The sequence below is a fragment of the Cupressus sempervirens genome, chromosome 8 (assembly GCF_028749045.1).
Source record: "Cupressus sempervirens isolate cs-2001-9-10 chromosome 8, ASM2874904v1, whole genome shotgun sequence".
NCBI lineage: Eukaryota > Viridiplantae > Streptophyta > Pinopsida > Cupressales > Cupressaceae > Cupressus > Cupressus sempervirens.
This window is the reverse complement of record NC_143125.1, coordinates 821,253,342-821,266,435: the sequence shown is the minus strand read 5'-3', so window position 1 is coordinate 821,266,435 and position 13,094 is coordinate 821,253,342. Positions and strand designations below refer to the sequence as shown.

The window sequence follows — 13,094 nt, the reverse complement described above, 5'->3', positions numbered from 1 at the left end:
CAAGAAACCCCTTCAAAATAGATGCTTTTTGGCACTTTATAAGTAGTGTGATTACAATGGCCACTTGCCAATTTTGGCCTTCGTGGATTTCTGATTTTGCTTGTTACAACCTCTTAATGGATTACAAATCTGGAACTTTACAGTGTACAACAATTTTGAAACAATATAAGCAAAGAAAGACCTATTTTTGAAAGTGACACTTTTGTCCACACAACCCTACAATTTGACTGCAGATTTGGAAAGTAGACGTAAAATAACGCACTCTCAGAAAAAAGAAACCTATTTTCGACTCCAGATGTGCCCGTATAGAGCATTTGAAGTTGCAAAATGTAAGATTAGACAGGTACAGTTGTCAAAAGACGCAATTTCTGACAAATCTGTGCACCAAAATTAGAAAAGAGCTGCACCACTTAAAAGTTTAGGAAATTCTACCCAATTAAAAAAAAAATCGCACTTGATTTGGAGTCCAGATGACTAACTGCAAAATCAAAAATGAATTTGGAGAGGGGTTGCATCAGCAAAAGACAGGGTTAAATTTGACGGTCATACGACTGTCGTAGCAGTTCTAATTTGCCTTGGAATGACGGTTAGACGACCGTCAAATTCAGGCTTGTAGATTGATGATGTCAGCATACCCTTGGCCTATGATGATGTCGGCATGATGTCAGCGGTATATTATCACATGACCGTACTGTATAGATTGTACATATAGGTATGGAAAAAACGTGTCTGTTTGTGTGTTTGGTATGGTTCTGTGCTGGTGCTGACGTGTTGCCAAGTGTCATTGCTGACTAGATTATTTGACTCCTGTACATGTGTTGGCTTGCAGATTGATCCGCGTGGGCGACGAGTCACTGATGACTGTGCAGGCCTTGTTGGCGGCTAACTGTATTGATTATACAGCTAATGTGGTGGGGTCTACTGTCCGAGCCAATAAAAGGGCGCTACGTGGGTGGTGATGAGAGGATTTCTGTCTGCTGTGGCAAGGCTGATTAGGTAGGCAGATGAGTAAGAAAGCGCCGCGTGGACGCTGCTGATATCGCTGCGTGGTGGTGTATGTTGTTGCCGTAGAGGGGATGTGGACTGTAGACTGCGTGGCAACGAGATGAAGCGTCGTATTTCGTGTTGTCGACGAAAAATCAAACGCCGTGCTAGAGAACTGTTTCTAGACGCCAAAATTCAATTTGGCGATTCTCGGAGGATCTAATAACGCCGCATCCGTAGTATATACTACGGGCGCCAGAGTGAAGTAGTCTGGAATGAAATGTGGGATGCCAGTTTTTGATTTCGCGGGCCGGGATTGTTTTGGAATCATCCCACATTCATGGGGTTAGCGGGTTGAGTGTTGTTTAAAACACTATGCCTGTGCAATCTTAAACAAATATGGAGACCGCCGGTGGGAGTTGTGGGCTGCTCGCTGGTGGAAATCAGCGGGTCGGGAAAAATATGTGCGTTCGGCGGATTTCCTTTTGTACGGCCACGGGTGTTGGAATATTGTAAGCCGGATTTGGGCGAATAGCCCATTGAAATATAATAATATCTTGCGATTAAAAAGAATATTCCTTCGAAATTGCAGAGCTGGGTTGTGACTGCCCTGTTCTGCAAAATTTCTTTTCTCTGACTGGGCAAAATAATCCTGAAGATTTCTTGAAAATAAAATTTGGAAAAATGCAGAGAATTAAATTAAATTCAGATTTGAAATAAATTCGCAAATCGAATTAGATCATGCTTGGTTTGCAAATCGGTGCCTTTGGGTGCTCGTTTGCAATTTTTTTTTGATTCACGGTCGACACTAGCCCAGCATAGGCAAATTTATAGTCGATCTTCACTGAATTGACATTTCAGACGCAATGGTGAGGTCAGATCTGATTCTAGACGCTCCCAATTTCTGTAGATTCTTCGGATTCGGGTTGAGGTGATGAAGCATGAACGGTCTCGAACGACTATGTGTAGAGAATCTCCCCGAGCTTTGATACCATGTAAGAATTTGCCTTAGGGCAGAATTCACCCAAGACCAAGGAACTCAAACACAAGCACAATAGTAGACCAAAGAGAGAGAATGATTAGAATGATGATATATTCATTCAATATGCCATATGAAAGTACACTAGGAGTGCCTGTATATAAAGGCCTTTGGAGAGCTTCTAGAATGCATAGAAGTTAGCAACATGATAAGTCATACAACTAGGCACATGTCCACCGGATATGGGTTATGCTCCATTAAGCACAGAAGTAAGTGCGATGATGTGAGGATAAGCCTACAGTGGTGTAGCACGCAAATTTATGTTGTAGACAACATGTGCTAAAAAGGGAGTGCGAATAATTGTGTTGTCTACATGACAACTCAGTGAATGATGCAAACTCCAGTGTTGTAGACACCATGTGTGGAAATAGAGTTGCATACTTCTGTGTTGTCGACATGACAACTGAAGAGAGTACACAAACCCTTAAGTGTCCCACCTAAATAAATAATAAAATAATGCAATATAATAAAATAATGCATTAACCTAAGTAAACTTAAGAAAAGTGTAAATAGTAAATACTTATTTACACCAACACGAATGAATGGGAGACTTGTTGATTGCAAGTTTGGAAAGGCATCATATTAAACCATTTATTATTTTCTTTGGACTTTGGAGGAGGTTCAAATATTAAAAGAAAAAAATGTAATCTTGCAATCAATGGAGCTTACATAGAGAAATGGTTTTAATTAAGTCACAACCGAACTGAAGATTTTGCACGGCACGGTTTATTGGAAGGAATTATAGGAAATGTGGGCTTCATTTAGATGACATAAGCTTGGAATTCTTTGAGAGAAATGGCAGGTATCTATGATGAGGTATTTGTGGTAGACCTTGAGGCTTGGGAACACAATCTTTTAGGTTTGGAGAGTGGGGTGCAACCCCCAATCTCTCCTCAAAGTGTTCGAGTTGCAATCCAAGTAGAATTTTCAATCATCATTCATTGTTATAGAGCTTATTTGACACCCAACACTTTAAGGAGACAGGTTCAACTTAGCGTAAACAAATCTGGAGAATTGAGAACAAGAAACATCATATGAAAATAGTGGTGACAAGAAATTTGGGAAGAAATTGGCGATCTTCAAATTAGTAGTGTAGTTCATAGTAGAATGCGAGCAAATTGGTGGTTGTATTGTATTCTAACAACCTTCACAGAGATCGCATGGCCAATAGCTGGCATCACCTCCAAGTGTCCACAATTAGCAATCGACTCCATATCACTACCCATAATACTTCTATATCTGGTGTCTGATCAGATTATAGTGTTTATTACTTATTCCAGGGCACATACATTATTTCCTTGGCCTAGTATGAATGCTTATGCTGCTATCTTGGCTATAAACGAAGACATTTGTTTTCAGAAGTTGCTGTGTATTGATTTGAGTTGTATATTTAGTTTAGAATCTTGTTAATTACTTGGCATATCATTTTTCAAAAAATACAAAATACGAAAAGCAAAAAACCAATAAAAAATACCCAAAAAAATTTGAAAATAGGAAAAATAACAAAATACCAAAAACATTACCTCTACTTGCTATCAAAGAATTTTATTAAATAACTCTAGCAATCACATAGAACCTCCATCTAGGATCTTTCAGTGGTAGTAGAGTATGATTCTGCTAGCTTGTGGGATCGATACACCCTTCTATGCATTTGAGTAGAGTAGATATTTACAGATACTATGCTCATAGGAGAGCGCAATTGGACTTGGGTACAGGAAGTACTTTAGACATGGGTGGTCTTCAGGTTGGGAGTGGACAAGGTCAATATGACAATTGATAGGACTGGTAGGAGGATTAGGAGAGAGACTTGATGAGAACTCTCATTCTACCCAGTTGAATATAGTACAGAGTTACAAACGTTAGATAGATTGGAGTTGGCTAGACATAGGAACAAGCATTGTAGGCATGGTAGAGCGAGCATATTAGTTTTAGTTGCTAGTAGCCGTAGGAACAACATATCCCAATCATTGGATCAAAGTTTATCTGGTTCTCTTAGATGGGAATGAGCACACACTTGCTTTATAGATAGGCCATTACTAGCACATTTCCCTTCTAGTGAGCAACAAGCTCAAGTAGATCCTTTGGAGGAACTTGGGTTTCAGGAGGCTATACTAGCAACCACAGATGAGTGGAGGGCTCTTCCTCTGTAGGTCAGAGATATTTTTCCATTGCCTCAATGTTGTGCTCAGTGTCATGATAGTACGAGATTCCGAGGGGATACAGGTCCTAGGTAACAACATAAAAGTTACCTCAAGTGAATTGGTAAGCTCACCTTGGTCCCATTTAATGGCAGTGGGGGTATAAGTGCACAAGCATCGGTGCACAAGTTGGATATCTACCTATTACTTTGACCCATGCTTGAGAGAGGTAATCTAGTTTGCAATTTTGCATCTCGAGGGGGTTGTTTATGATTGGTGACACCATGGATTGGTGACCTAGCATCATGGTATTGTTCAATCTTCTGCAAACTTAATTGAGAGATTTATTGTGAGATTTGACAAGAAGGATATAGAGTTATGTTACCAAGAGTTGGCTTTAATGAGACAAATTGGACATGTAGAATCATATATTAATGAGTTCCAGAGGATTGTAGTTGTGATACCAGAGATGCGTTAGAAACATATGGTGACGTAGAGACTCAAGGGTTTGGTCCAAGCTTTTGAGCCCAAATTCCTTAATGAGGCCATTGATACCACCTTTTGTCTTGATACCTCACAACTTCCATCCTCTTATCATCAGGATCAGAAACCTTTCATGAGTTCCAAACCTTTCTAGAAGGCTTCTCCCTAGCGAAAGGGTGCATCACCTCAATCTTCCAAACATGATCAGGAGTCCCAGAATGAGTTGATAATGAAGATGTTAGCTTCATGGGCAAGGAGCTATGGGATCTTGGTCATAGATGCCTTGGGAAATGCAAGGCACACATTATTGAGGTTATCTCTGCTATGGAGGATGAGTACGTTTAGGACACAGGTTTAAAGGACAATGGAGCTGAGAAAGATGACGAGACAAGAAACAATAGACAGTAGACATTGTAAACAAAGGTTGGTGTTGAGGATACAATCTGTTGCAACACTATGTGAAGTTTTCCTAAGATCCATCCTTTTCACCTCAAGGGTGTTATTAAGGGATAACATGCAAACTATTAGGTTGATAGTGGAGCTACACATAACTTTATAGATAAGGGAGTATTTATCATCCATGTCCTTTTCAAAGAGTTGCAAACCTTCATAATCACAATCCTTTTGAAAAGTCACAACACTTCATAATCGCAATCCTTTGGAAAAGTCATAACACTTCATAATCAAAATCCTTTTAAAAGTCACAACACTTAATGATTGCAATACTGCCAAAAAGTCACAACACTTCATAATCACAATACTATCAAAAAGTCACAACCTTTCATAATCAGAATCCTTTGAAAAGTCACAACTCTTCATAGTTAAAATATTTTTGAAGAGTCACAACTATTCATAATTACAACCCTTTCAAAGAGTCACATCCTTTCATCATTGAAAATATTTGAAAAAGTCACTTGTTCTCTTCTCATTCCTTTCCTCTTCTAATAATCATTCTTTAACTTTCTCTTCTTCTCGTCTTCCTTACTCTTTAAAATGAATTCTCCTCCCTTTTATGTCTTAATTTTAAAGAGACATCTTTTTATTACATCTCTTGACTTTTTATTTGATTTAGTTAATAAATAGTATATTATTTATTTACTTATCTATTTTATGTTTATTATCATTTATTATTAAATTTTATTTATAAAGATAACATACTTTCTACAATATTCTCTTGTATTTAATTTAATTAATTAATTAATTCATTGTAAATTTATTATTATTTAATTATTTTAAATATTATACTAAATATTATTTTATTGATAATATATTATGTAAGTTTTATTTCTTATTTCTATACTTGAATATGATTTTATTATCATTATTTATTTAATTATTATCAAAATTATATCTTAAAACGGGGACATGACAACAACTTAATGATCTACATTAGTTAACATCTTGATGATATTGATTTAGAGGGAGTAGACCATGCCAAAGATGGTGTCTCTAAATTTCAGTCGAGGGACATCATCATTGAAGAACAAATGGCCAACATTCTCACTAAGCCTCATGCTAAAGAGATGTTTTTTTTACTTCTGGGATAAGCTTGTTACATTGGAGAATGAAGCCTTAAGCTGAAAAAGAATCAGCATCAGTAATCTATTATTTGTATTCTTCATATTCTTCGTTTTGAGAGAGTAGTTTGCGATGAAAGCCATTGTTTTCACGCTCTAGATTGAGCTACGCTTGATCCACCCTTCGATTTGTTTCATAGTGGAAGTCATGTGTGACTCCATGACTTTATGGGCCCTCCCTATGTACATTACTGAAAGGCAACAATCTTTTAGATAATGAACACTTTTATCTAACATTGTAAGGTGACGACTTTACAATGATTAGTTCTCTATCATGATGAATGTCATGTGAGTTGATACTCGCGGACATGTCATGATAGTATCTCTTGAACAATTTGATGATATTATGACACTTGATATCAGTTGCAGATCATTATGTTCTTTCTAAGATACTATGATTTGTTATGGTAGACATTATGAAATGTGATGTCAGTGCACTTACCATAACATGGATATATGTGTGTGCGTGCGCGCGCGCACACGTCATGTGACTTGATATTCTTAAGCATATTATATCCTTAGATATCACAAGTTAGGTGATATCTCTTTTCACTATAGATGAGCCTTTTGTAATATATATACTTGGTTAGATCTTTATCTTCCCCTAGCTAAGAGGGAGTGTTAAACTATGATAGCTATGGTTATATATATGTACGTATTGAAAAACTATTCATCATTCATATACCAGGTCATAATTGTAAGTTCAATTATATTGTCAAATCTGTTCATACAGATTAAATATGAATATTTCATGTTCAATCTTTATTGATTGCAGGTGACATTGAATCAGATTAAGTCTGATTAATCTCTCCATGTTTGGCGATTATATATAAATAGTATTTAGTTAAGAATGAAGTCTTAACTAATCCCAATTAATAATCGGGTCCCTTCTTTGTAATGAACTGATGCATATTAGAGACTTTTCCTGAATGGACTTGTCTCCACCGTGTGGAGAGATGTCCATTCAAGGACATGCCTATTCAAATATTATATATATCCTTGAAATGAACTGGCTAGAAATATTGAAATTCATAAATGTTTATCTAGAGCAGATCAAGCATTATTAGAATCATATCAGACTTGAGATATTCAGTATTTGTAAATACTAAAATTACATCCTTTCGACATTTATCCACATTTTCTGATATAAATCTGCATATAACAAATCAGAGATTAGTAACATTCTATTCTGAAATACAAAATATATCAATTACTCTAAATCTGATAGAAATTTAATCTACATTTACACTTTGATAATCCATAATACTAATGGTCGGTCTCTTAAACATCCTTTATTTCTTAATCACACACAAACTTTAATTAATGGCCTCTCCCTTAATGGAATACTTGGTATCTGATGATTACATTTCTACTGTTGACATATATTACTTATCATTACTTATCATATATATGTAGTCTTCTTGTCATGTTTCACTGTTTGACTATTGTGTCAACTATCCCTCTTCTGATACTTGGTTATCTATATGGTATTCTTTAATACTTTGACCCTTTGTTGGCGACTGAAGACAACTGCTATTACTGAAGATGACAGAGGAATTGGTCTTAGTTTGTCTTTGCTTGTCCTAAGTTATGTCAACATAAACTCAGTAGCTTCCCGTTAACGTAAATCCTTCACGCTGAGGTGTGTACTGAACAATCCTCTTTTTGGTTTGTTAAGTCAGGCTCGTTGATATTATTTTCTTGATTTGCCAAACATTGAATTAACTCTTCGATAATGTATGATTATAGTTGGACATTAATAAATATTGACATTGAACAAATAAACAATAAATTCTATTAATTTAGTCTCTAATCTAGACTTAACAAAATTTAAGTTATATTGCATCATTATTTATTTATCTTTATATCTTAATATTATTATTATTATTATTATTATGTCGGAACGAGCATATCACACTAGGACTGTAATTAGCAATTGAGATAGTAGATTCATGAGAACTTTTTGGCAGGAGTAGTTCAGGTTTGTCAGTGCCTGGTTGACACTTAGTACTGATTATCACCCTTAGATGAAGAGACAGAGATCGTGAATACGTGGCTTGAGGGTCATTGTCTTGAGGCAACATGGAACATGGGTACATTGGCTTCATCTGGGAGAGTAATGCTATAACACTATGTATCATATATCTGTCGACATTTTTCTTTTAGAGCCCTGTATGGTTACAATGCATTGTCATTCGTGGATTTAACATTGGGTGACAATAGAGGCCCTAGGGCGTGTGATATGCTATCAGATTGCCAAGATATTCTTAAGGCTCTTATGGATACATACAACACACAAAGAACCGGTAGAAGATGTATGTGGACCATCACAAGACAGAGAGGTCTTTTGAGATGGGGGACGTGGTCTTTGAGGTGGGGGACAGAGTACCTTTAAGAGGAGTGGGGCAGAAAATCTCAAGCCGAGATTCTATGGGCCACAGAGAGTAGCATGAAGGATTGGAGAGGTGGCCTACAAGTTTGAGCAACCTTCAGAAAGCAAGATACATAATGTCTTTCATGTATCGTGCTTGAAGAAGGTATTTGGGTTGCATATTACACCTTCACCTAAGTTACCTCCATTGGATGAGGAGGCAAGATTGATACTGGTTCCTACCGAGATATTGGATATGAGGGAGAGGAGGTTGAGGAGCAGAGTTATTAGGAAGTATCTGATGCACTGGAAAGATTTTCCTATAGAGGATGCTACCCGGGATGGTGAATCCTTTTTAGAGCACCCAACATTGTAGTTGCCAATGGGAAAGCAAATTTGGGAGGGGAGGACTAGCATGTCCCCTCTATCTGGCAGCTTTCAGGAGCTTGGCATATTAATGGAGTTTGCATAGGCCAACAAGATAGATAGGGAACTTACTAAGGGGGCTCTGGGAGCCAATCCTGAGTCCCGATCTATTTCTCTATTAATTAATAAGGAAACAAATAAATTTCTAAGTGGGTTTTGAATAATTAAATATAAACGAATAGTATATTAACTTTATTAAGTAATTATGCTAAGTGAACACTTTAAATTCACTTTAATAAATAAACTACAATAAAGGGCTATGGGCACATTCCCTAGCACACAACTTATAAGTTGTGGAATTTTAAATAAAGGCCTGAATGCCTCAATATTGCCAAAATAAAGTTTAAAGCCAACTATTTAATGAATGGGAAACTTGGTGATCGCAAGTTTGGAAAGGCATCATATTAAACCATTTTATTATTTTCTTTGGACTTTGGAGGAGGTTCAATCTTTTTTAAAAATTAATCTTGCTGCGAATGGAGCTTACATGGAGAAATAGTTTTAATTAAGTCCTAGTTGAACTGGAGATATTGGGCGGCAAAGTTGCGTCGGAAGAAATTAAAGCAAACGTGCACTTCATTTGGATGACATAAACTAGGAAATCTTTCAGAGAAATGACGTGTATCTGGAAGAAGGTATTTTCAGCAGACCTCAAGGCCTGAGAATGCAATCTCTTGGGTCCGGAGAGTGGGACACAACCCCCAATTGCTCCTGGGAGTGTACAATTTGCAGATGAAGGAAGAATTTCAATCACTGCTTGCTGTCAGCGAGTTTAATTCCACACCCACGCTTTATGGAAATAGGTTCAGCTTTAGTGCAAACATATCTGGAGAATTGAGAACAAGAAATGTCACCTGGGAGTCTAACGTTGATCACATGACCTCTCATAGCAGTGGCGGCAAGAAATTTGGTAAGAAATACATGGTTTTCAGATTAGTAGTGCAGTTCATAGCAGATTGGAGCAGTTTGGTGGTTGTATTGCATTCTAACACCCTTCACAGAGATTGCATGGGCAGCAGCCAGTGCCATTCTCTAAGTGTCCACAATTAGCGGCCAATGCCATATCACCACCTAACATGCTTCCATATCAGGCGCCTGTTCAGATTATAGTGTTTATTACTTATTCCAGCACAGATACTTTATTCCCTTGGCCTGGTACCAATGCCTATGCTACTTTTTGGCAATAAATGAAGATATTTGTTTTTAAAGTTGCTATATATTAATTTGAGTTGTAAATTTTGTTTAGAATCTTGGTAATTGCTTGGTATATCATTCTTTAAAAAATACAAAACAAAAAATTCAGAAAACCAATCAAAAACACCAAAATCTGAATATAGGAAAAACAACAAAATACCAAACATTACCTCTTTTCACTGTCAAAGAATTATATTAAACACCAGCAATCGCATCAGACTTGCAGCCGGGATGTTTCAGAATGTTGGGAAGAAGATTGAAATTTGTGCAAATATTAAAATATCTCTGAATTTTAAATAAAATGCAAATATCTACAATGCTTATGGATTTGTGTCCCTCTCTTGTATGCAACGTTTCAGTTTTTCTTTGGTGATTGTGAATGAAAATAGTATTTTCTTAAACAATAGCCACATTCAATAATGAGAAGCTCTTTTGTACTTAATGCATACAAAAGGTATTGTATTCTTGTATTCTTAGTTATGCTATACAAAATATTGGTTGCTATTTGAATTCTGTATGCAAATGTGATATCAATTTGAACTTGTATCCTATATAATAGCTGATGAAATTTATTTGGTTCCAGGGATCGACATGCGCATTTACAGAAAGCATCTTACGGGCATGTGGCTATCGTACAGGGCTTTTTACATCTCCTCATCTTATTGATATTTGTGAACGATTTCGGCTAAATGGGTTAGTCTTGAAATAACAGTAGAAATATTTTATAATGGCTCTCATTGTTACAATATTTTGTGGAAACAGGTCTCAGTTGTAGATATTGTGATTGATCTTTTTATCTTCTATATATGCTTTGATTATCCTGTATTGCCACCTAAGCCCTTATTGTATTAAATAATCTTTCCATTTTGCAAATATCTCCTATTATCAATCTTCAAGGTTCAAAGCATAGTTTGCAGACTCGGACTCAGAAAGTACTCGGCAAGCCCAAAATTTTCAACTCAGGAAAAACTTGACATATTCTTAACAAAAACTCGGGGAAAACTCGGCAACTCAGAAAGTACTAAAATTTAAAATCTCTTAAAGAAACATATATATTTTTGTAGAATACAATTGTAAAATGTATTAAATTAGTAATTGAAATTTCAATAGAGAAAATGTATATTTTTATAGCACTAAAATGATGTGAAAAATGCATCTAATCCAATGTTTTCCACGCATCAACATGTTTACCTATGTTTTTTAACATCTATAAATACGCGAGAGTTAAACTTGAGAGTATTCGCCCAGCAAAAAAACTTGAGAGTACTCGGCAACTCTGAGAGTACTTGGAGAGTTTGCAAACTATGGTTCAAAGGTCTTGTTAGTTGTGAACATAGAAGCAGATCTCTGCAAAAAACATTTAAGAATATACTGTGGACAACTATTAGACCATGTCTTTCCTAAGTGTTTCCAACATATTGCCTGAGATTCTTGTGACATTAATTAGTTTATCTGATATTGTCTAATTTAATCTGATGTTTATCTGATGTTTCTGCTATAATCCAAGTACTTTTGTTTTCAATTTATAAGCCAGAAATCTGTGTTTTTTTTTTCTCATCTGGATCGCAAACTGGTTTGATTGGCTATGCTCTTTTGCCAAAGGGAGGTGAATGGTAATCATTTTTCTTGAACATGCCTCTATATTTCTCTGTCTCTCATCCATCGTCCACATCTGTTTCTTTCATTGTTCCTCATAAAATCCTCCTGCATTATTGAGTCTTATTTTTCTTCTATTGTCTGCTTACCTGTCCTTGTTACAGTCCTGGGGCCATCGCCTATTGTCCATTCAACACTTTTCTTGCTAGGCAATAAACGTTATTCAATATCTGTAGGCACATTGCGACTGAATCTTTTGGTTTGTTTCCAGTTGGACCTTTTTCAACCGATGATTTACTGGGATTAGATTCACCTTTTAGCTCCTTGGATATGTCATGTGTGGATGACAGAATTATATTTGTTGCCTACCTGGTCTTCTACAGATTGATCTCTCCAATGGGAGACTAGAAGTTGTTGACAGTGGGTTCCAGGATTGTCCTCTTTGTAAATTTCTACAATTGTTGTGTTGTCAACCTTCCATTGGATTTACAAATCAATTAGACAAATAAATCATATATATGTCCATGGATGACCAAAATTAGGTCGATGGGGCTCAAGAGAATAGTAGTATAAAATAGAATTAGAAGTCCCACTAAGGAGAATAACAAATATAAACGATACATGACAATAAGGGAGCACCAAACAAGTGGTTAAGGAATTGATACAAATAAGCTATAGAAAGGGTAAGAATCCCAACGGGCAAAGTGTAGTCACAAAGGAGAACTAAGAATATAATAATCATTGTCTGGGCTAGAAATGGTGAAGTCGCTATTGTTCTCATCACTGAGTGTAAAAGGGCTGACACAAGGTCTGATAATTCTCTTTGTGGGGTCCCATGACAAGGCATGGGAAGGATATTCTCACTAGGTTCACACATAACAGCCAAGGCTGAAGTAACCCTTATAGTAGTGAAAAGGCATAGAGAATGAATTTATCCTTGTCATTGGAGAGGTGGTTTGACAATAGTGGATCTATATTGATTGAAATTGGTCTGCAACATTGGGAAGAAACCCAACCATGGTGTTGAGGAGGAACATTTTGAAGCAGAAGTTGTGAAAGATGCCATCTCACATGTCTATTTGTAAGATCCGTCCAAGATCCACCCAAGTTTTCCCATTTTTGTTTTCAGAGGGTAAACATTTTTGGTTTCTGTTTGTGTGTTTTTGATATATTTTCTGAATGTTGAGTTGCAGAGATATGATATGAAATTCTGGCCATCTTATCATGAAGGGTGTAATGAACATAAACAGATTTGCATCCACACAATTATAGTTTACCTAGCATCA

General features: G+C 36.4%; 1 protein-coding gene across 4 annotated transcripts in view; it reads left to right on the top strand.

Annotated features, from left to right (window-relative positions):
- The window catches only part of LOC149544918 (folylpolyglutamate synthase-like), a 186,898-nt gene that overhangs the window by 55,397 nt on the left and 118,407 nt on the right, over positions 1-13,094 (top strand). For all 4 annotated transcript variants that reach the window (XR_016355077.1, XM_089795462.1, XM_089795463.1 and 1 more), the window contains exon 4: positions 10,796-10,905. Coding sequence is in view for 3 of the 4 variants with exons in the window: in XM_089795462.1 (XP_089651588.1) it covers positions 10,796-10,905 (110 nt within the window). In the remaining variant the exon portion in view is untranslated. The remainder of the gene's footprint in view (positions 1-10,795; positions 10,906-13,094) is intronic.